We start from the raw sequence: 24,486 nt of genomic DNA, 5'->3' as shown, positions 1-24,486 counted from the left end.
CGGTACCGAGCTTTGTGTTGCCATCTTCGCAATTGGGGTACAACCCTTTTTTGTGGTCCTCTAACATGCGATCGAACTTCAACTTCTCCTTTTGACTTTCGCATTGCGTCCTTGCATCAACAATGACCCGGCGGAGATCATCATCATCGGGCACATCGTCTGGTTCCTCTTGATCTTCAGCAGCTTCGCCTGTTGCAGCATCATCGTGCACATCGTCTGGTTCCTCTTGATCTTCAGTAGCATCACCGTATTCAGGGGGCACATAGTTGTTATCGTACTTTTCTTCTTCGCCGTCTTCCATCATAACCCCTATTTCTCCGTGCCTCGTCCAAACATTATAGTGTGGCATGAAACCCTTGTAAAGCAGGTGGGTGTGAAGGATTTTCCGGTCAGAGTAAGACTTCGTATTCCCACATATAGGGCATGGACAACACATAAAACCATTCTGCTTGTTTGCCTCAGCCACTTCGAGAAATTCATGCACGCCCTTAATGTACTCGGAGGTGTGTCTTGAACCGTACATCCATTGCCGGTTCATCTGCGTGCATTATATATAATTAAGTGTGTCAAAAATCATTACAGAACATCATGAATAGATAATTAAGTGACCAAATTAATAGAAGTTCATCATCACATTAAAACCAAAGTACATACATAGTTCTCATCTAACAACATAAAACTCTGCAGAGCATCTAAATTAATTAAACCATACATTGAAACTATGTAAAACATTTCAATGCGAAAACAAATGCGATCATAACCACAACCAATGTAACAACTGATCCAACGACATAATGATACCAAGCCTCGGTATGAATGGCATATTTTCTAATCTTTCTAATCTTCAAGTGCATTGCATCCATCTTGATCTTGTGATCATCCACGACATCCGCAACATGCAACTCCAATATCATCTTCTCCTCCTCAATTTTTCTATTTTTTTCCTTCAAGAAATTGTTTTCTTCTTCAACTAAATTTAACCTCTCGACAATAGGATCGGTTGGAATTTCCGGTTCAACAACCTCCTAGATAAATAAAATCTATGTCACGTTGGTCGGCATAATTGTCATAAACAATAGATGAACCAATAGTTATGAAAAGATAATGTATACCACATCCGAATCATAGACAGGACGAGGGCCGACGGGGGCGGATACCAAAACCATCGCACTATATAAGATGCAATAATAAAAGTAAGAAAATTATACAAGTATCTATATAAACATACAAGTAAGAATTTTTTTCCTTTTAGAAAGAAGATAAGAACAAGAGGCTCACCACGGTGGTGCCGGCGACGAGATCGGCGCGGGCGATCGACGGCGGTGAAGACGGGGACGGGACATGATGGACCGCTAAACCTAGACAAATATTAAGGAAAATGGAGCTTGGATGTCGAGCTTGGAGAGGAGAAAGCTTAAGTAGTGTGGTTCGGGCATTCCATCGAACACCTCGTGTGCATAGGAGGTGAGCTAGAGCACCACAAAGCTCTCTTCTCGCCGGCCATGAAAAACAGAGCAGTGAGAATGCTCTGCTCGCGGGCGAGGGGTATATATAGGCAATTAATTGGTCCCGGTTCGTGGCAAGAACCGGGACTAAAGGGAAGCCTTTGGTCCCGGTTCAGGCTACCAACCGGGACCAATGGTGGTGGGCCAGGAGCAAGGCACATTGGTCCTGGTTCGTCCCACCCACCGGGACCAAAAGGTCCAGACGAACCGGGACCAATGGCCCACGTGGCCCGGCCGGCCCCCAGGGCTAGCGAACCGGGTCCAATGCCCCCATTGGTCCCGGTTCTGGATTGAACCAGAACTAATGGGCTAACCCGGCCTGGACCAATGCCCCTTTTCTACTAGTGTTGGCTGCTCCGAGAGAAACTGACACTTGTCATTTGAGAGCAACCCATCCTCCGAGGACTTTGAGCGAAAATCATCGAGTGGGGAAAATCCAAACCCAAACACCCACAAACCCAAAGTGATTGAGCATCACTAAAGAGATTGATCCTGCGTGGATCTGACGCTTGTTACCTTTGAAGATTGTGCTTCTTCCAGACGGTTAGGCGTCATGGTCTAGAGCATCCAAGAGGAATTGTGGATCGCCGAGTGACCGAAGTCTGTGAAGGTTTGGAAGTCGCCTGAAGACTTACCACGAGTGATTGGACGAGGTCTGTGTGACCTTAGTTTAAGGAGAATACGGTGAGGACTTGGTGTCCTGAGCTGCGTGCTCAGTGACTGGGTGTCCGGGACTGTGTGTCCTCGAGTTTAAATACTCAGCCGCTCCAACCAGATGTACAACTGAGACAACAGTTGGAACTGGTCTACCAAATCATTGTCTTCACCAACCTTACTGGTTCTATTTCCTCAACTCTTTCATTTCCTCATTACTGTGTTGAGTGTTTGTTCATATCTGTGTTTGAAGACTTTGACTGAAGGCTTTCTCAATTTCCTCAGTTCAATTTTTTCAGTCTGTTTGTCTTCATCTTGTGTTATCCCGTGTTTACGCTTTATGTACTCTGTGTTTGTCTTCATTTCATCATGATGACCATGTGTGTATTCTGTCATGCTTACTTCTGAGTACTTATTCCGCTGCAAGTAGTTCTTCGCTAAGGAATTTCCTCACCGGCAAATTCCTCAGTAAAGAATTCATAAAAATCGCCTATTCACCCCCCCTCTAGTCGATACAACCCACTTTCATCACTCATATTTCCTTACAGTCGATGCCTTTGATTGGACACCAGACTTTGCCTAGGGTGAGACAGATCGCATCTGGGTGTGCCAATTTCTCCGACATAACCTTGCCTACCATCTGCGATGCCGATTCCTTCTCCTTCTCCTTGGACGAGAACCTGATTCTAACTCCCTTCTTCTCCTCCTCGGAAAGCTTCAGACCCTTTAAGAGACCTGCGACCCCTTCCATCATCCTCGACCCGCCTTGCCTCCCTCCTGTCCTCCCCTGACACCTCCTAGGGTTTAGGGTGTTGTACGACCGCGCGTCCTAGGGAGCACGCGGAAGGCTTTGGGTAGAAGGGACAGGAATGATGAACCGCGCGCCCTAGGGAGCACGCGGAAGGCTTTTGGTAGATGGGATAGGAACGATGTATCCGCGCATGAGAAGATCTGGACTCCACGACGAAGAACCGAGGAACCCTAGGCGCCCGGACCCCCGACCGTGATCGTCTCCGCAATTGCCGGACCAAATGCCAACTGTCACCACGTGGGGCGGACCCTGATGGTAGAACAATTGTTGTTTCGCGGTAAAAAACACAACTCATCGTTGGAGATGACCCGCACATCTTCGAGCTCGGACGTACCATGACAACCATACATTAGTCCCGCTTCCTTGCGTCCTCGGCTTTCATCACCAGCCGCATGAACCCTCCGCTAGATCCGCATTGTCCATCCGCCTAATCGCGTATCTCAGCACCGAACCGACGGTCATAACCCTCGCCGAGGGGTCACCCTGTCGCCAAGTCTAGTCGGACTTGTGCTTCCGTGACCTCGACGCAGCAGGGGTCACGCAGCCACGCAACCAACTGAAGCTAGCAAACCATGTCCATGGAACTGGCCGTGATCCACCTCGCGCGCCCAGCCCTCACGCCGTCGCCTTCGCTGCGGCCGCGTGGACGGCGCATGCTGCGCCTACGCGTGAGGTGCCGCATCGACGGGGATGAGGGGGGTGGAGCCTGGGGGAGCGAGGAGGACGAGCCCGAGTCGCTGTTTGCAAAGGAGCTGAGGCGGCGGGGTATGGCGGCGGGGTCCGTCCCTTCCGGTGAGAAGTCGGGGGCAGCCGCAGAGGCGGAGGAAGGCGGCCCAGGGGCAGAGGCGGGGAGGAAGCGCGGGGTCGGTGCGGCGGCGGCGGAGTTCGAGAGGGCTGCGACCGGGGCGGACGGGCAGAGAGAGCGGTCCATGGCGCTCAACAGCGAAGGCCTTGAGGTCTCTGACCTTGTCCCTCCCTGGTTAAATCTTAGCTTTCATTCCCGAATTTGGTGATTAATAGTACATTCGTAGTACTGTATTTGCTTAATAATATCAACCAACGTACAGAGCTGTCAAAAATAAATAAATCTGCCAACGTAGAAATGATTGGGTTGTAGAATACACCACGAGCAGAGCCACGGACAGAGTACACCATGAACAGAGCCAGTGCGTGCACTGGTAGATAACCTGCATAATAGAGGAAATTTTGTCATCAAAAACCATATCATTTCACCGTTGATGTTCCATGTGTTGTAGAGTACACCACGAACAGAGCCAGTGCATGCTTTGGTAGATAACCTGCATAATACAGGAAATTTTATCATTGAAAACCATATCATTTCTACGTAGCCTCATCGACCATAATCAAAGTTCAAAAAGGCATTAGGCTTAATTATAGGTGTTGGGACCTACTTGCACCCAACTTGCTTATTGCGCTGCCTAGGCGTTTCATACGGAAAGGCCAATGGGACAAATCTGGGAGGCTAGGGAGCAATAGATAGTAGCCATGTGCCATGGCAGAGCAGAAGCACAAAAGAGGAGAAGAAGGGAGATCGAGCAAATTAATAGGTAATACAATAGATCATATCACAAAATCAACATCACAGGCTCACAACAATAGCACTGGAACGGACTAGACCAGAGGGAAGGGATCAATCACCTAATAGGGAGGAGAGAAAAAGGGGAGTTGGAGCTGACCAGCAGGGCGCGTCGGAAGAGGCGAGACGAGGAGGTCGGCGGCATGTGGCGAGTCGAGGAGTAGCTTGTGTTGCCGGGGTGCAACGAGAGGAGGAGGTCGGGGGGGCGCAAGGTCAGGGTCAACGGTGCGAGACGAGCTTCAGAGTCGCCGCCTCGACATCCTATCATGTGAGTGTTGGAAATGTGAGCAATTTACCAAATAATTTTGCTAACGGAAATACTAGATAAAGCATGACTAAAATAGCAAATATAAAGCAAGTCATGCAATCTGACGGAGAGAAGGTAAACATCGTCTGCATATATGAACTTGAGGTAAACACATCTAGAACAAACACTAGATGAAGTTGCTTATACGACATAGAACCTAACATAGTAGGACAGAAACTAGAGCCAAGAACTGTAGCAGGACTTCTAACAGAAAGGAGTAGAACACGTACGGCACAGCAGCAGCAGAAGCGTTGGACTTGGGTCGGTATCCTTGCCTGCCATGTCGTCGAGGAGGTCGTGGACGTCGGGGAAGAAGTCGTCGTCGGGGAAGTAGTCGTCGGCGACCGGATCGTCCGTGATGAAGCAGCCAGTAGTCGCGCTGAGCGCTCCCCAAAAACCTTATCACCCTTCTCCCGTACAGGACTCAAAAGGTGCGGTCTCGGAGGCCTACTGTCCCGACTTGCGGTGCACGCCGCAAGCCGGGATGAGGAAGACAGCAGCAGCTCAGAGATGGAACCGATGGCGAGGGAAGGAGTAGTTCTGGTGCGTCTTGCTGAGAGGAGCGACCTCCCTTTTATAGGCGCAAGAGAAGGAGGCGAGAGGGCAGCGCCGGGAGCTGAAGGCAACGAGGGAGACGAAACGAACAAACAACAGCCGAAGGGTGCAGCGTTCGTATTCAATGTCCACTACAGTAAAAACTTTTCAGCTCCCGAGTGACCTTTCGTATACCCGTAGTGCGTGGCAAAAATTTAGACATCGGCTCGGCTCATTCCCGCAACCCGCGGCGCGTCGTGACGAGGCGTGGCGTGGCGAGGCGGGCGGCGGAGGAGGAGCGCGCGTGGATGTCCCTCTTGTTCTCATGCTCATACAAGTGGGGAAGGAGCCTCCCTTATAAAGAGGTCCAACCCCCTCTAAACTAGCAATGTGGGACTAAACTTTAGTAGTATCCCTTGCCTTGCACAAATGGGCTAAGTGGGCCTCTAGAATTTATTAGGAATTTCTGAAATAGTTATTGGGCTGCCCAAATAGACTAAATTCCAGCAATCCCCCACCAGATCCCAGAGGCACACAGAAATTTGCCTTTGGTTCCAAAACACTGTTTTATATACCGGTACTGCAGTGGAGACTGTTAAGTTGAACTTCCACCTAGAACTCTATGCTATACTAGTAAGCAACTTGAACAGTGGACCGGGCCTCGAACTGCAGGTTTTCTGCGAATCTAGCTTCACATAAAGCCTTGACCGATACGTGGCTACCGTGGGTCTTCCCCGCGGGTGGAGCTTATGCGTCATACTCCGTGACCTTTCATGAGTTTACTAGAGAGAACCCTACTCTCATAGATTGCGACGTTTGACAATCAGACTCATATAGGTGTGTTCTTCAAAAGATGTTCTGCAGGATAACATCTCTGCTTAAATGAGCCACTTAGAACACATTAAGATATACATCAACCTGCCATGCAGATTCGGAGAGTATTGCATCTTCATGGAGTGGTATTGTGAATAGTAAGGATACTCTCCTCTCAGTTGACCAACAGCTTGTCTTCCACATCTAATTCACGGGATCTCCGATCACAAAGAATAGGTTACCACCGTGAACAACTCATATTGTGGGTCTCATTCCCATCTCCCTCGATGCACTATCTATCATATTACGTGATAGACCCTTAGTAAAAGGATCTGCCAGATTTTTAGACGTTTGGATATAATCCAATGCAATAACTCCGGAGTTTCTCATTTTCCTGACAGACTTTAACCTTCTCTAAACGTGTCTTGATGACTTCATGTTATCCTTTGAGCTGCTCACTTTAGTGATCACAGTTTGATTGTCACAGTTCATAAGGATACCCGGTACAGGTTTCTCAACTACCGGCAAGTCATTCAAGAGCCGATGAAGCCAATCTGCTTCGACCGTAGCTGTATCTAGTGCTGTGAGTTCTGCTTCCATTGTTGACCTCGTTAAGATGGTCTGCTTGCAAGACTTCTAAGAAACAGCGCCATCTCCATGAGTGAATACATATCCGCTCGTGGCCTTTATCTCATCAGCATCTGAGATCCAGTTTGAGTCACTATACCCTTCAAGCACCTTTGGATGCCCGGTGTAGTGAATTCCATAATTCGCAGTGCCTTTCAAATAACGCAAAACTCTCTCTAGAGCTTTCCAATGCACATCTTCTGGTTTTGAGACAAACCGACTCAGTTTGCTAACAGCAAAAGAGATGTCAGGTCTTGTAGCACTGGCTAAGTACATAAGCGAGCCAATAATCTGAGAATACTTCAATTGATCTCTAGCAATTCTTCGATTCTTTCGAAGCAGCACACTAGCATCATATGGTGTTGGAGAGGGCTTGCAGTCATTATAGGCAAAGCGACTCAAGATCTTTTCCACATAGTGAGATTGAAGCAATGTAATCCCACTATCATCATCTCTCAACAACTTGATATTCAGAATGACATCAGCCATTCCTAAATCCTTCATCTGAAAACAGCGAGATAGGAAATCCTTGAGCTCCTTAATAACATTCAGATTTGTTCCGAAAATCAGTATGTTATCAACATACAAGCAAAGCATAACTCCCTCGCCCCCACCATGGCGATAGTACACACATTTGTCAGCTTAGTTCACAACAAAGCCTGCAGCTGTTAAAGTTCTTTCGAACTTCTCATGCCACTGTTTGGGTGCTTGCTTGAGTCCATACAAAGACTTCAGCAACTTGCACACTTTCTCTTCCTGACCATCTATTACAAATCCATCTGGTTGTTCCATATAAATTTCCTCATCCAACTCTCCATTTAGGAAAGCAGTCTTAACATCCATTTGATGAACGAGAAGACCATGTGAGGCAGCTAGTGAAAGTAGAACTTGAATAGTGGTCAGTCGAGCCACAGGTGAGTAAGTATCAAAGAAGTCTTCACCTTTCTTTTGGATATAACCCTTAGCCACGAGCCGAGCCTTGTACTTTTCGATAGTACCATCAGGCCTAAGCTTCTTCTTGAATACCCATTTGCATCCTATAGGTTTGCACCCATAAGGACGATCAGTTATCTCCCAAGTTTCATTCGCAAAGATGGAATCCATCTCGCTACGAACCGCTTCCTTCCAGTAGTCAGCATCTTCCAATGCATAGGCCTCCGAAATAGAACTGGGAGTATCATCTATGAGATACACAAGAAAATCATCACCAAAGGACTTTGCTGTCCTCTGTCTCTTGCTCCTAGTAGGAACTTCATTGTTCTCCTCCACAGGACTTTCAAAGTGTTCCATCGAAATGGCAGGTTCGGTAATTGTAATTGGTTCCTGATTCGATGAACTAGGCATCTCCTGATTAGATGAGGTACCATATCCTTCATGGGAAAGATATCTTCAAAGAAAGTCGCATCATTCGACTCCATGATCGTACCGACATGCATGTTAGGTACCTCAGATTTTACAACCAAGAATCTATATCCAATGCTATGAAAAGCATATCCCAGGAAAATACAATCCACAGTCTTTGGTCCAAGCTTTCGCTTCTTTGGAATTGGAACATTGACTTTCGCCAAACAACCCCATGTTCGCAGATAAGAGAGTTTTAACCTTTTCTTCTCCCATTCCTCGAATGGAGTTATCTCTTTGTTCTTTGTGGGAACTCGATTTAGGACATGACATGCTGTCAATATGGCCTCCCCCCACCATGACTTGGAGAGACCCGATGTGTCTAACATGGCGTTAACCAAATCAATTAGAGTACGGTTCTTTCTTTCGGCCACCCCATTTGACTGAGGTGAGTAGGGAGGCGTCCTCTCATGGATTATACCATGTTCCGCACAAAAAGCATCAAATTCATTGGAAAAATACTCTCCACCACGGTCGGACCTAAGCCTCTTGATTTTTCGATCAAGTTGGTTTTCCACTTCAGCTTTATAGATCTTGAAAAAGTTCAAAGCCTCATCCTTAGATTTCAGAAGATACACACGGCAGTATCTAGTGGAGTCGTCAATTAACGTCATGAAATATTTCTTTCCACCTTTTGTCAAAACACCATTCATTTCACATAGTCAAGTACAAAATCCATGCTAATGTCTTCCCAAGGTTGATAAGGAATAGGAAAAGGCATGTAAAGACCATGGGATTGAGCTTTTGACGTAGCTTTGCGACATGTAGAGCATCGGTTGGTGAAGCGTGAGACGTCGCGGAACATCTTGGGCCAAAAGTAGTTCTTGGAGAGCGTGGCAAATGTCTTGTCGCGTCCAAAGTGTCCCATGAGTCTGCCTCCATGAGCCTCTTGCAAAAGGAGCAAACGAAGAGAAGACTCGGGAATGCAAAGTTTGTTAGCTCTCATAAGATAATCATCCTTGATGTAATATCGTTTCCAAGATGTATGCGTCAAACACTTAGCATAAGGAATAGCAAAGGTAGGATCATGTGCATACAAGTCTTTTATGTGCTCAAAACCAATGACATTCAATTCAAGTTTAGTGACAAGCGTGCATATGCGGGAAAGGGCATCCGCCACTACGTTTTCCTTACCTTTGATGTACTTGATGACATAAGGAAAAGACTCTAAATTCACTCCATTTTGCATGACGCTTGTTCAACTTAGTTTGTCCTTTGAAGTACTTAAGCGTTTAATGATTGGTATGAATGATAAATTCATGAGGGCGAAGATAATGTTCCCATTCACGCAAAACTCGCACTAAAGCATATAGCTCTTTGTCATAGATGGGATAATTGAGTTGCGCTCCGGAAAGTTTCTCACTAAAGTATGCTATGGGGCGCTTCTCTTGCGTTAACACACCTCCTATGCCATGACCACTAGCATCACAATGGATCTCAAAAGGTTTGTCAAAGTTGGGTAATGCAAGCACGGGAGCATGAGTAAGCAAATTCTTAAGCTCATTAAATGCGGTATCTTGGGATGGTCCCCAAACAAAAGGCGCATTTTTCTTACTCAAAGAATGTAAAGGTGAAGCAATGGTGCTAAAATCCTTCACAGAGCGACGATAGAAACCGGCTAAACCAAGAAAACTACACACTTGTTGCAAATTGGTTGGTTGGGGCCAAGTTTTAATAGCATTGATCTTAGATTCATCTACATGAACACCCTTAGAGGACACAACAAAACCCAAGAAAACAAGCTTATCAACGCCAAAAAGGCATTTTTTCACATTAGCATAAAGGTGCTCTTTCCTAAGGGTTTGCAACACGGTTCTAAGATGAGTGACATGATCTTTGAGGGATTTGCTAAAGACAAGAATATCATCAAAATAGACCACAACAAATACACCAATATAGGGACGAAGAACAAAGTGCATGACTTGCATGAAAGTACCGGGTGCTTCGGATAAACCCATTGGCATAACTAGCCATTCATATAAGCCAAATTTGGTCTTAAATGTGGTTTTCCATTCATCACCTTCTTGGATGCGTGTTTGATAGTAGGCACTCTTAAGATCAATCTTAGAGAAAATGGTGGCTCCACTAAGCTCATCAAGCATATCATCTAAGCGTGGAATAGGATAACGATATCTAACGGTGATAGCATTGATGGGACGGCAATCGGAAACCATGCGATAAGTATCGTCTTTCTTTGGAACAAGTATGACCGGAACGGCACAAGGGCTCAAGCTTTCACGTACTTGACCGTTGTCGATGAGTTCTTGTACTTGCCGTTGGATCTCCTTAGTTTCCTCGGGGTTGACGCGGTAGGGAGCCTTGTTAGGTAGAGGTGCTCCGGGGATGAGGTCGATTCGGTGCTCAATGCCTCGTAGTGGAGGTAGACCCGGAGGTAGCTCATCGGGGAAAACATCTTGGCATTCCTGCAAAAGAGAAGACAACACTAAAGGTAGATCGTGAGAGGTGTTAGTTTTTGGTGCCTCATCCTTGCACACAAGGACATAGTGCATAACACGTGATGGGTTCTCACACACTTCTCTCATATCACTTTTGGTGGCAAATAGGACTAAGTTTTTCTTGTCGCTCATCGTGGAGGCACTCGATTTTGGCTTGTGGCGCTCACTCTCTTTTGAGTGGATCACTCTCTCACTTTTTTCTCCACGATGGGTGGCTTGCTTGTCGGTGATCACTTGACTAGGAGACATAGGTCGTAACACATATTCCTTTCCTTTCATCTTGAAGCTATAATGATTGGTACGCCCGTTGTGGATGACGCCGCGGTCAAATTGCCATGGTCGACCAAGAAGGAGGTGGCAAACGGACATCGGGACGACATCACACTCCAAAGTGTCTTCATATGCTCCAATTTTGAGGGAGACTTTGACCGTATGCTCAACTTGTATAGTGCCGGAATCGCTTAGCCATCGGACCTTGTAGGGGTGCGGGTGCTTCATCTTGACCAATTGGAGCTTGGAGCATAGTTCTTCACTTGCCAACTTGTGACAACTACCTCCGTCGATGATGACCTTGACGAACCTTCCATTGATGCCGGCCTTAGTGTGGAAGATGTGGCATCTTTGGTCTTCGTCTTGTTGATGTTGAAGAGTCAAGACTTTGGAGACAACGAGAGCGGGGCTCGAATCCTCATCACAAAAGACTTGATCATCTTCATCTTTGTTCACGTGCCGGTGCATGGCCACTTGCTCAAGGGCTTCCATCTCCTCTTCACTCATGGAGTCATAAGTGCCGTCGTCGTTGAGGATCATGGTGCGCTTGTTGGTACACTCAAAGGATTTGTGGCCTCAGCCGCCGCAAGTGAAACACTTGATGGAACTTGTCTTGACGGTCTCATGGGTTGGAGTAGATGATGAAGCGCGCGGCTTGAAGTTGTTTGTAGGAGGAGGAGGAAGACTTGAGGTTGTCGAAGTTTTCTTGTAACTCGACTTGTCGCCGTTGGTTGTAGATGGCTTGGTTGAGGTAGAAGTTGTTGGAGTTGTTGAAGCTTGGGTGTTGGAGAAGCCGTAGCTCTTGGACAAGTACTTGGCCTACTTGAAGTTATCTTGCACTTGACGTTCCGCTTTGGTAGCTTGATGCACGAGCTCAATGAGGTTGGAGTAGGGTTGGAAGTCGGCAATCTTCTTAATGGGATGATTGAGGCCATTCAAGAAACGGGCCATAGTTTGCTCATCATCTTCCGTGACATTGGCTCTTATCATGGCAATCTCCATTTCCTTGTAGTATTCTTCAACGCTCTTTGTTTCTTGCTTGAGTAGTTGGAGCTTCTTGAAGAGGTCGCGGTTGTAGTAGGTTGGTACAAAGCGTGCACGCATGACATCTTTCATTTCCTCCCATGTGGTTATTGGTGGTTCACCTCTTGCTTCTCGTCGCTCAAGGACGTGTTCCCACCATATGAGCACATAGTCTTGGAACTCAAGGGTTGCCATAGCGATCTTCTCCTCTTCCTCATAGTTGTGCAAGCGAAAGATTTTGTGGACCTTCAATGCCCATGATAGGTACTCTTCGGGATCATTGCTTCCATTGAACTTGGGCATGGTGAACTTGAGCTTGCCATAGCGTTGCTCTTCATTGTGTTGGGGTCGAGGGTGATGATGACGCCCTTGACGTGGAGGATTATCAACCTCATGTTGCTCTTGGCGTGGGGGATTTCCATAGTCATCTTGCTCTTGTTGAACTTGAGGTTGTGGAGGAGCTTGTCGAGCTTGTGGAGGAGCTTGAGGAACTTGACGATGCACTCTTGGTTGGTAGTTTCGCTCTTGAATTTCTTCGCGAAATGCTTCCTCTTGATTGCGCCTATCTCGGTTGCGGTTGGCAATGGCTCGACTTGATTTTTGAAGGGCACGTTGCGCCTCAAGAGCTTGTGCTTCACGTTGTTGTTGTTGAAGACGTTGAGCCTCGGCGTCTCGTTCGTCTTGATGTTGTCGCGCTCGCTCTTCCTCTTGATGACGTTGATGTTGTTGTACTTGAGCTTGTACAAGAGGGACTTGGTGTAGACGATGTCGATGTGCTTGCTCGTCGACGTGCTCTTGTGGATGATTGCCGTGTAGAGGATTGCGAGTTGCTTGGCGGTCTTGACGCGCGGCTCGACGTAGAGTGTTTGATGTCGGTGTACTTGAGCCGGAGAGGGTGTCGTCGGTGTGTCGACTTGAACGGCTCCGTCTTGAGTATGAAGAAGTGGAAGAATGGCGGTTCAACAACAAGGCACGGATCTCGTCCATTCTTGCATCTTCTCTTGTTTGTGAGCGTCGAGCTTGTTGTCGAAGTAGTCTCTTGTTCGTTGTTCGGAGAGTCGCAAGTCAGTGGCGAGATTGTCGATGCGGTCGCTCATTGCTTGTTGTTCTTGATGCAAAGCTCGTTGTGCACCAAAGAGGTGGCTCTTGGTGACGTAGGATGACATGTCGTCGTCTTGTTCGATGAAGAGTGGGTTGGTAGAAGAACTTAGCCTATCCATCATTCCAAACAAATATGTGAGTGGGAGAAAGAGAAGAACTTATACCAAATGTACCTTGACCGATGTTGAAGATGGATCAATGATCATTCAAATGTGGACAAGGAAATAGCACAATTGGTACCAATTCTTGTCGGTTTTCACACCTACACAAATAAAAGCTTATGGTGGAGCTCGGTTAGGATGGTGGCATAAAATTTGATGCAATTGTTAGTGAGCTTCAATAATGTTGGAAAAGATTCACAAATTTGCAAATGCAACAAGTAGACCAATAGCAAGGTGTGGTACACGGAAACACACACACAAATAGATAAGTGGGGTTGTGCAACCAAGGGATGAGCCAAAATGTGGAGACCACGAAAATGCTCTTGTTGCACAACACTAGAGAGACGCTAGCACGATTGCACAATAGGCGGATACGGAACTTGTGCACAACCTACTAGGCAAAAATGCAACGACTTCTATCCCAAGTATGCTATATGTATGATATTCCGATGGTATGATCCAAGATGATCGGATATGACAATCTTAATGTAGTATGATGCTATGGTTCTTGCTTATAAGCTCTTTGCTTATCTTTCCTTCTTGCTTAAAAGCTTGTTTGACTCTTTCACTTTTGAGCTCTTTTCTCATGCAAAACTTCACGAACCAAGATAGCAATTGTGTATGCGATGACAACTTTGTGACACAAAAGATGATACCAAGATATGCACCACTATGATATGGTATGTATGCTATGGGGAGTATGATCACTAATGTGCATAAGTCACGTTGCCGGCAATACTCAAAGGCTAGTCTCGATGGGAAGCAACGCAAAAGTAAGGCTATGTGGTTATCTATGCAAATGGCATGGAAAGACAAAGATGTCGTCGAGGTTACCGCCGCGGTAGTTGTTTGCAAGCACAGACGGTTGTTGGCGATGACGAATCCTTGGCGAAGGTGAGCGGTGGTGATGTTGATGTCGAACCGTACCTATATAGCCGAAACACAATAGGACACGGGAGCCACAACTCAAATTCTCAAAGACCAAAACGTGTCAAAATCGTCGTAGGTGGTAGCGGTGAGCAATGGTGTTACTTGCGGAAAACGGTGGTGGTATCAGCGTTCGCAAAAGGTGGTGGAAGGTGGAGAGGTAGTGGTGGCTGAACTGAAAATTTTCAGTTTCGTCAGGGTTCAGCGGACGTCCGGTGGAGAGCGGTTGTCCGGTCGTCGGACATCCGGTGCCTAGGTGAACTCGGGCACGGGATGAACACTCGGGTTCGTGGTGGAGGAAGGTGGAGGGGGTCAAATCCAAGTGATTTTGTGGATGGAAATGGTGGAGAGGATGGGGGAAAGCTAGATCCACATGTGGCAAAGCAAATCCATGGATCAAATCCAACTAAACTTCATCACAACAACAAATCACAAAAAAAATTTGGGGCTATTTTTGGTGGGGATCTTCGGATTTAGGACGAAATCAACAAAATCAAGCTAGAAAACAAAGGGTAGGGGCTCCAAAAACGTGATCAACGTGGCTCATGATACCAAGATGATGTAGGGTAGAACCCTAGACGCCCGATTTTTCACGTTTGAAGGGAATCCTACCAAGAACATGAAGAACACGAGAGGGGAAACGAGGGAAACACAAGAGAAAACACTCAACCAACAAGAATATTGTCTCACATGCGCTAGATCCTCGAAACACAAAAGCGTACAAGATCCGAATCCAACAAGGAACGATACATAGGGTAATCAGTTCTTCTCCGTGAGGAGGTCTTGAAGAGGGTCTTCTCCGAGAGGTCTTGAATCCAAGTGGATCTTCTCCGAAGAGGTGTCGGTCCCTCGCGATGGAGTAGATCCGATGGATGAGCAAAGCTCTATCTCAAAGTATGAGCTATCACAATGCTAACCCTAGCTAGGAGGTGGGAGAGGTCTATTTATAGTCGTAGTATAAAAGGGGGCCGAAGTGAAGGGGTACATGGGTTTTAGCCCGAAGCTGCGTGCACACAGGCAGCGGACGTCCGCCGGGGACCGGTCGTCCGGTGGCTCATGGGGGTCCGGACATCCGGTTGCCGTCGGACTTCCGCTGTTTCCGTTCTGTGATGGTGGTGCCGGACGTCCGGTCACTTCGGACTTCCGCTAATTTCCCTTCGGTGGTGATGGTGCCGGTCGTCCGGTGTAGGTCGGACGTCCGCTCACTGGGAGGTGTGGCCGGTCGTCCAGTCCGGGCCGGACGTCCGCTCGCTGTAGCTTGCGATGGCTAGAACTTGGGCAGGCTGGGCTTCAGGTGCCGGACGTTCGGTCCCGACCGGTCGTCCGGTGGCTGTAGCTTCAATGGGTCGTCTTCGGAAGGCGTCTTCGGAAGGATGCAGAGGACAAGCTGGCGAATCATTCCGAGCAGGTCGACCTCTGGATCAAGAGCTTGATTGACATTGCCGAGCGTCTCACTGCCCAAACTGCAGCGATGGGCATGGAAGGGCCAATCTTTCTCGGCCAGCAAGCAGGAGGTCCCTAGCGTCAAGATAGGGTTCTTCTTCAACGAGCTGATCGAAAAGCTGAAGGTGCATGAGGACAGAAGGGCCGGCCGCTTCGCGACTGAATCTCGGAAGCTTGCCCGCAATGCCCTCCTCATGGTTTTGAGCAATATCGCCTGCCGTCATCGGGACCTCGATCTTGCAGATGGCTTCAGGAAGCCGCCAGAGGGCGCAGACGTTTCTGCTGCCGAGGAGAAGACTGCCCCCCTCGCCGACAAGGTCCTTTTCGTCCCAACGGCTTCACGAGGTCGGCAGGCTCGGCCCTGAACTATCCTTGCCACTGCGCTGTCCTGCAACAAGACATGATGCATGTCCTGTGTTTAGACATCGTATCATTTATGCTTGTGTGAAACTGATGCTTTTGCTTAATCTTTGATTACGTGTTTATCCCTTTTGAGTTTACCCATCGGTGTCCGTATGCTTAATCTCTGTGTAAGTTCTGGTTGCCTGCCGGTATCATATTGCCGCGATTGTCGTAAGGGTCGGGCCCTTAACATTCATCTTGGCATGGATGCGTCCCAACAGGTTTTTCCTTGGTAGTTTCCGACGCAGCCGCCCGTTCCGTGAGCAGGCTTGGAACGGAATGAGGGTGTAGATAGAAATCTAGCAAAGGTGCCATCTCGTGAAGGATTTCTTCATACGAACACTTCTGTACCCAAGGGATAAACAAATGCAAATCCTTAAATCTATAAGGGAGCAACGGCATGGACTTATCTTTTGTCCTTGCTCCCTCCCACTCCCTCCGGCCGTGGCCGCTTGTCGCATTCGCACGTCCTCGGGAGGATGGGGTCGTGGTACTGTTTCTCGGCTCCCGGCAAGTACCGTCTGGAACCATATGCTTCTTGCGGGCGGCAGGGCGTGATACAGGGCACGACCGGTTTCTCTCTCCTCATGCTTTTTCAAACAATCTGGCGGCAGCTGGCGCAAAAGTCACGCCAATGCGGACGGCCTTGCCAGAGCGTACTTACCGGGGCGTGGATCAATGGATTCGCACCGGCGCTCCACTCAGGATTTCCCTATGCAGGGTAAATGCTAGACCGAGTATTGCGCGGGCTCATCGACATCGACGACACTAGACCCAATGTAGGTCGATTATTGATAAGCGAGAGTGGCGGAGAGAGAAACCTTGTGTCGTTGCATCTTGCTCTTTTCCTGAACGGGGCTTGCATGGCAACCATGCTGCCTAAACCGTTCGGGGCAGCCATGCCGTTACCACTCCTAGTTCCTGCCGCCGCAGCAGCTGCTGCGGGGAGAGACGACGGGGTCTGGATAAGGTAGGCGGGGGAGCGATATCGCTCTTCCCCGTCCTTACGTCCCCTGCCCTTTTCTTGGGCGTCATGGGTGATGAAGCCGTCGATGAAGATGATGATGAAGATGACGCACTGCGTACGCTTCTCGGGTTTGTGCAAGCGCTCCCCCTATGTGCGCCAAAGATGTCGTGGGAAACCACGACCACCTATGGGGCCATCAGCCCCTTGTGGTTCGGCAGGGGGGATGAGCACATTGCACAAAGAGCGGAGAACGTAGCACAACACGACAGAGATCACACGGGCAATTTTACCTAGGTTCGGGCCGCCTCGAGGCGTAAAACTCTACTCCTGCTTTGGTGGATTGATGAGAGGACCATGGTGGAGACGCATCGCTCTAGCCCGACAGGGTTGCTTCGGGGCGAGGGCCGCTACGCGCGTATGAGTGTACAAGGGTCCGAATCCTTTCTATGGTTGCCATGGCCCTCCTTTTATAGATCAAGGGGTCACCACAATGGCAAATCAGTCATTGTGTACTGATTAGATAGCAAACAGTGCTATCATACCTAACTCTGCAGATAAGGCAGAGCGCATTAAATGCGCCGCTTAGTGTCACATCATGGTGTGCCCGGCAAGCCTTGCCGCGTTGTTTGGCCATCTTGTCTGTCTATTCGACACGTCTCTGGACGCGTGTCATTTGGAGGTGATTTCCTTTGGAAGTGGCTGCCATGTGTTAAGAAACAGCCACCTAGTCACTTGGGGGCTTGACACCGCATCGATCGATGACTTCCGTCGCTGGGAGGTGGAGCGGTGGAGCCTTGGCGGGGTGGTCCGCCCTTGGTGTCCCCAGCAAGCTTGCCGAGGCAGTCTTGAGACTTGTCTTCGGAGTAACCTCGACCTCGGCAGGCTCGCCTGCCCGGCAAGGGAGGCTTTCCCTTAGTGGTGTCTTGCTTCCCTTGGCTTGACCTGGTCTTCTTGATCCGCCCTTTGATTTCTCAAAGAGCTATCTCTTCAACTTGATCTCGTTTTGGATATTGAGAGTTGCCGGGTCGGAGGTTTGCTGTCCGTGCACAAGTCAGGGGAAAACATACACCCCTGTTTGTGTACCCTGACAGTTGCATTTACATAATAATTGATGAGGAACACTAGATGAGAAAAACAATCATATGTCAGATTTGTTTGCCTACTTCTAGATGCTTCCACTCTAGTGTAGTATTTCTTTTCTTTTCATTACCCTACCTGCTGTTTCTAGAGTTCTAGTTATAAGTAACTGTGAGTAGAATGGTGAATCCTAAATAATGTTTTCTAGAGTGTTCCACCTATAAGTAGAAGTATGTGAAGGCTTCCCAAAGCCGCATAAGTAGAGGTCCTCATCTCTACTTTGTAACCCAGACTATGTACCCACTACCTATGATAGAACTTGTTGTTCTTATCTAAGATCTTGGAGTAGATCTTGTGCACTAGGAGTTCTAGATTGAACTCTTGTTGCCATATCGGCCTACATTCGCCTCTAGAGCGATATCTACCGCAACACGTTGAAGTTGTTCCTTCAAAACTTGTGCTGTACACATCATAGCAGCAAGGTGGAGTTGCTCCTCCACAACCTTTGTGCTGCTTCAGGTGGTATCAGAGCCTCGTTGACCCATAATCGTTCTTGCTGTCCTCTTCGGGAGCAAGCTGCAGCAAGCAATGGAGCAATTGGAGAAGAGGATGGATGTTGAGAACAACAAATCAAAGAGCTGCGTGAAGATCTTAATCAGAGATTTGACCAGATAGTTGAGATGATAAGAAAGGGTGTCCTCCCTGCTACCAATGAAGGAGATTCATCTAAAGAAGAAGATGTTCATCAAAGGAGAGGTAATCTTGGAGCAAGACCGCCACAACAACATGCTGTTCAACGTGCTTCAAGAAGGCCAATTTATGTTGAAGCTTCTGAAGGTGAAGAATATGATGATGCCCTTGAAGAACCAATCTCTACGCATATTGGAGAGTACCCAACCCTACATATGCAAGAGATACATACAAGGTGAAAGCTGAGATCCCAACTTTTAATGGAAATGTTGATATTGAAGGGTGCCTAGATTGGTTATATGAAGTGGAGACTTTCTTTGAGGTCATGGAGGTTCCGGAAGATCGTAGAGTTCCTTTGGTCGCATACAAGTTGAAAGGAGGAGCCGGTGCATAGTGGCATCACGTTCAAGAAGAGCGCAGGCTGAGAGGAGAACCTCATGTGAGAACTTGGCGGCAAATGAAAGGTCTCTTGAAAGGGAGATTTTTGCCCGCTGATTATGAGCAGATCCTATTTATCCAATTTCAAAATTGCGCTCAAGGAAATAGGACTGTTTCAGATTACACGAGGGAGTTTCTAAGGCTATAAGTGAGGTGCAACCTTGCTGAAACTGAAGATCAACCAGTTGCAAGGTACATCAATTGTCTCAATGATGCTATTCAAGATCGATTGATGATGCAACAAATCTGGTCCATTGATCAAGCACAGGCTCTAGCCTTAAAGGCCGAGAGGTTTGTGAGGACAAGAAAGGGAACTAAGGCTCCATACCCTCCATATCCTCATACCGAAGGCTCGTCTAGGAGTCAGCCTAATAGAGTGGAAGAAAAGACCGCTCCACCAAAGGCAAAACGACCCATCCAGAAGCAAACTAGAGGCAAGGGTAAGTCTAATGAAGGCCCAAAGTGCTATAAATGTGGTGAAGAGGGACACATGTCCAGCGGTTGCCCACTAAGGAAATTTATTAACACAACTATCCATGATGGTGAAGACGATGATGAAGAATATGAATCTGAAGATGTAGAGGGGCAAGAGTTTTGTCAAGAAGGTGAAGAGGTGGTATGTGTGATTCAGCGTCTCCTATGTTCCACACCACAACCTGTCGACACACAACGAAAGAAAATATTTGAGAGCAAATGCACGGTGAATGGCAAGGTATGCAAATTAGTGATTGATAGTTGCAGTTGCAAGTATCTTATCTCCCAGAAGTTGGTGAACCCGAGGTACGAAACCTTCAGTTGTTTGCGCAGCCAGTCCTTCGAGGGCGTGAGGATGCGGTCCTCTTGGGCCTTGTTGAAACGCGCAATGAGCTCTCTAGCAATGGCCAGCTTGGTCTTTACATGGCCAATCGCTTTGACGCTCCAACTCGTCAAGCTGTGCACTGTGGCATGGAGACGCATCATCAGGCGGCGGAAGGGGTCGATGTCGTGAATGGAGCCCCATGCCGCGGCCACCATATCGTGGAATCCATCCAAACACAGCCAATGGTCCTCGAAGTGGAACCTGCGGTGCATCACGGGCGCGGGGGCGCAATCCAACAGCAAGGCGCAATGATCTGGCACGACAGACGCGAGGCACCTCAGGTGGCATTCGCCGTGCCCGTCCTCCCAGTCCGAGGTGCACAACACACGATTGAGTTGCACCAAGGTCGGTGGTGATTGCTCGTTTGACCACGTGTACCTTCGCCCGTTGAGGTATACCTCCTTGAGTGCGAGATCGTTGACTAGGCGGCGGAATTTGCCCATCATGCATTTATTGAGGTTGCCCGTATTCTTGTCCTCGAAGCGGAGGATGAGGTTGAAGTCACCGCAAAGCATCCACGGTCCGGGCAGTCCGCTCTGATCTCGCGCAGCTCCTCCAGGAAGGTGACCTCGGCCGCATCATCCCGGGGTTCGTATACAACCGTGATCCACCACGGCGTGCCGGCGGCCGTGGCGACACAGGCAGAGATCGCGTTGGTGGTGAACAAAGGGGCTGTGATAGTCACGGCCCCGCTTTTCCACGCAAGGAGAATACCACTGCGCGTCCTTGGGCCGGGAGGTATGTGTAATCGTCAAACTCCAAACCAAGCGTGTCAAGAACAACGGACGAGCAGATCAACTCCATCTTCGTTTCTTGCAGGCACACAATGGAGGCGTCACTTGTGTCAAGCAGCATGCGAATAGCGTGGCACCGCGCGCATGCATTGAGACCGCGCACATTCCATACCACGATCTTGAGGCCGTGATCCATAAAGATTGGATCGACAGGAGCGGACGTCTAGGGGGGCCTAAGTCTCGCACGCAATGTCGACACGCGCCGGGGTAGTCGGCTGCACCACAAGGCAAGCTGGGATCTCACGATCGACCATCACAGCGATGGCCGTAAGCACCGATAGCGGGATGGGCGCCGCAAACAGATCGTCGTATGCCTTCATCTCCGCGTCCGAGATCTTCTGATTGGTCCCGACAATTCCAAGCATGCGAAGGACCTGCACTTGCGCGCGTCTTGCGGCGGTGGGAGGAGCAACGGTCTTGGGCGTAGCGACAACTGAGCGGCCACGGCGGGGGGTGAAATCAAGAGGATGACGGGACCTCTTCCCTGGCGCCGACAGAGCAGCGTTGAGCTCCTTGGTGGCAGCGGCTAGAAAGTCCCCTAGCGTCCATGAGCGAGCGATAGGTGCACGTCCACGGGATCGACGCATGATTATTGGTGGGGAAGCGAAGCGGCCTGGCCCAGACCCATGCATGCTCTGACGTGTCTGCTCGGGGTTGGTGGAGAGAGCCGCAGTGGGCCCGGGTGAGACCGGGGCGATGGGATTCTGCATGGGCGTCTGCGGGTCCCGTTGGTCCGGAGATGGCGGTAGCAATCTGTCCAAGGGTGGGGTCACCAATGCGTGGGCGGGAGAAGTGGCGCGAAGCTCGTGCACCGTGCGGTCGATCCCAGCGCGCGCGGATGGGGGCGAGGACTGGTCAGCACACGGGGTTGGCTCCACCTCGGGATCAGTTGTGGGGGAAACACCACTTTGTCCCGACAAGGTGGGTGTCAGCTCTGGCATGACCTGCCGCGAGTCTGGAACCTCGCTGAGCACGGCCAGGTCCCGACAGGCCGAAGGATCAGGTGAGGTAGTTGGCGGCCCCGATCGTCCTCGAGCTCGTGGGTGGCCGGCAAATTCAAAATTCTGAACGGATCCAATGCTGCCGTAGCCACTGGCACGCCACCAGCTGTCCCTGTCAAGCCTGGCTGCGCGCCATCAGGGGGTGGCGTCATCACTGCATGTCTGTCCCACGGGTAAAGTAGGCTTATCTTTCCTTTTACCCTTTCCTTTTCTGGCGACGGCGGTGGGCTCCATGCTGGCCGGCCATGGTAGCATACCGTTCCGTGGTTGGACGGCCGTACGCGTCATCGTGCCGGGCGGAGCAGCCACCCCGCCGCCATGGCACACCATTCGCGTGGGAGGTTTGGTCTCCCCGGCACGCCAGCCGAGGCTGTCCACCGCAATGCCATCGCCGCGGCCGGCGGGCTGCGCCTTAGCATCGGCGTAGCGGCGCGTGCGTCCATGGCCATGGCCATGGCCTGGCCCGTCGTCGTTGCCGTTGCCGGCTCCTCTGTCCTGGTCCGGGCCTGGACCTGTCGGCACGCTAGGATGTGCAGTTCTGATCATCTCGGTGCGGACGATGGCAATGGAGATGGGGAAGGTGAGCGTTGCGCGTCGGTGCTAAGGCGCGCGGGGGGGTTTGCTCGACGACCTCCAGAACGGCGGCGCGGCGAATGCCGGCAGGGTCATGCGTGCGCCCAGACAGACGGGAAGTGGCGAGGTCGGCATGGGAACAAGTCTGGGGATGGAGGCGCTCGATCCAACAGCTCCTCCCAAGGTTTTTCCTTGTTATGCACATTACTTGTTCCCCAACGAATGTCGACGGGCATCAGCATAGGCTTAGCTAAAGTAATTTTGCATGAATATTCTGAAGCCTTTCATTGTCATATGTGATTCAAAATGTTTGATACAAATAATCGTCTGAAAGTTTGTATAGTAAACATTCATGTTTCGCTATTTCGTTGCCACTGATTGCTTATCAGTTTACACTGATATGATAATGATACAATCACCAGGAAGCCTTACCTTACCTGTTATCATCTATTTATCTATTTTCAGGGTCTAGTACCACGGGCAAAGCTGTTATTATCAGTTGGTGGTACTTTTTTCCTGGCATTTGGTCCTCTGATTATTGTCACGGTTTCTCTATTTGCTGGTCTTTATCTAGTAAGCTGTCTAATCTCTTTGTTTGCTCATACTTGCTCATGTAGTCATTATGTATTTGGCCCCTGATTTACTTGTGTGTAGTATTGTAGCAATTTGTCGACCCTATTATGACATGGCGTGCATATACGCTGTGCAGTTTCAGTTAGTATCTGATTATAAGTTAATCTAAATCAATTCAGTTAGTATCTGATTATAAGTTAATCTAAATCAATTGAACACATTGAGACCATTATATGATTTTTGTTCAGCATGGTACAATTGGAATACAGAATACACACCTTATTATCTCCAATATGTGCTTTGCTCGTAATCTCCCCAGTGCAGCGCTTCTGGCTCTTGACACTGAATGTTTATATTGTACAGCTTGAATAGGAGAGTTGGATATGATCTGGTTATTTACACATTGTTTACATAACCAATTGAACATCTTAAGGTTTGATATGACATTATGAGCTTGTGCTCAACATGATAAATTTGGAGTGGTGGCCACACATTGTCATCATCACAGAGAGAAAAAGGAGGGGTACAACCAATGCAAGTTAAACTCCTTAAACCGAATCATAAACTGAGTGATCGCAGAGCAGTCATGGGACGATGCACAAGCTTGTTGGGAACATTTTCTTCCCTAGATACTGGAACTATACAAGAAACGAAATAATAGCAGAAAGCATAAACAATATATAATTTCTGTTCTTTTCAGTGCTCTCTTGTCTCTTGTGCTTCATTATCTAATAATACACGAAGGGAGATTTCTGTCTATGATTTTGACAACATTTTGAGTTGACCCAAAGTGTGCATCTTTTAAGTTTTACATGATGTAAGAAAGCTGACACTCTGCTTGTCCTGGATTTCTCATTGCAGTATTTTGGGCAAAGCTTCGTACACGACGGGAGCAAGAAACCAGTCGCGCCACCACCATACATTGATCCATATGAGCTACTGGAAGACGATAGGATCTCCCGGCCCTCCCTTGATGTGTTCTGAATCTCCACGACAAAAGGATAGTATTTGTAGATAGCTCAATAATTTTCTTGTTTTACTAGATATGTACCTGTAAATGCAATAGGTGTAGACTGTTATTATCTAAAACTTTACAATAAAATTTGCGAAAATCTTGCGCCAAAATCCAGTTGTGGTGAAATCTTTCCCAACCTTTCTTGTTCTGTAACTCTCTCCTCTGCTGTCTGTAATGATGTACCGAGAAATTCCAAATGAATGTCAAGCTGCCAGCTTCTCCAACTCGGTAGTCGGAGCCGGGTTCGACGTCTCAACTCTGCGGAGTTGAGAAGGGGAGTTTTTCTTTTCTTTCGGGAGAATGCCATCATGTCTAATTTTATTGATTTGGCAATGTCATTACATCGTTCACCAGGACATTTACAAGAAAATCAGGGGGTTCATCAACTCAATTATAGGAAACATCATTATCATACAGTTTTGCTAGAACTCACCTAGATGAGATATAATTTGGTCTCATTCATCTTT

The 24,486-nt window shown here is 48.5% G+C and overlaps 1 protein-coding gene across 2 annotated transcripts; it reads left to right on the top strand.

Annotated features, from left to right (window-relative positions):
• Positions 1-3,363: 3,363 nt before the first annotated feature.
• LOC119295914 lies at positions 3,364-24,243 on the top strand. 2 transcript variants are annotated; one of them, XM_037574342.1, is made up of 3 exons: positions 3,384-3,926; positions 22,897-23,004; positions 23,866-24,243. In XM_037574342.1, exons 1-3 carry the CDS (start codon positions 3,543-3,545, stop codon positions 23,986-23,988), a joined length of 615 nt encoding a protein of 204 aa, XP_037430239.1. In that variant the 5' UTR covers positions 3,384-3,542; the 3' UTR covers positions 23,989-24,243. The 2 variants fall into 2 exon arrangements, with proteins under 2 accessions (XP_037430240.1, XP_037430239.1); XM_037574343.1 differs by lacking the exon at positions 22,897-23,004 and having other exon boundaries at positions 3,364-3,926.
• The last annotated feature ends 243 nt before the right edge of the window (positions 24,244-24,486 follow it).

Source organism: Triticum dicoccoides, chromosome 4B (assembly GCF_002162155.2).
Source record: "Triticum dicoccoides isolate Atlit2015 ecotype Zavitan chromosome 4B, WEW_v2.0, whole genome shotgun sequence".
NCBI classification, from domain to species: Eukaryota; Viridiplantae; Streptophyta; class Magnoliopsida; order Poales; family Poaceae; genus Triticum; species Triticum dicoccoides.
This window is presented reverse-complemented; position numbering and strand designations above follow the sequence as displayed.

Bases quoted from the DNA above. Each gene is read 5' to 3' on its own strand.
- LOC119295914 (XM_037574342.1), top strand. From the start codon at position 3,543: ATGTCCATGGAACTGGCCGTGATCCACCTCGCGCGCCCAGCCCTCACG. The intron at 3,927-22,896 runs GTCTCTGACCTT...ATCTATTTTCAG, and splicing joins TCAACAGCGAAGGCCTTGAG to GGTCTAGTACCACGGGCAAA. The intron at 23,005-23,865 runs GTAAGCTGTCTA...TTCTCATTGCAG, and splicing joins TATTTGCTGGTCTTTATCTA to TATTTTGGGCAAAGCTTCGT.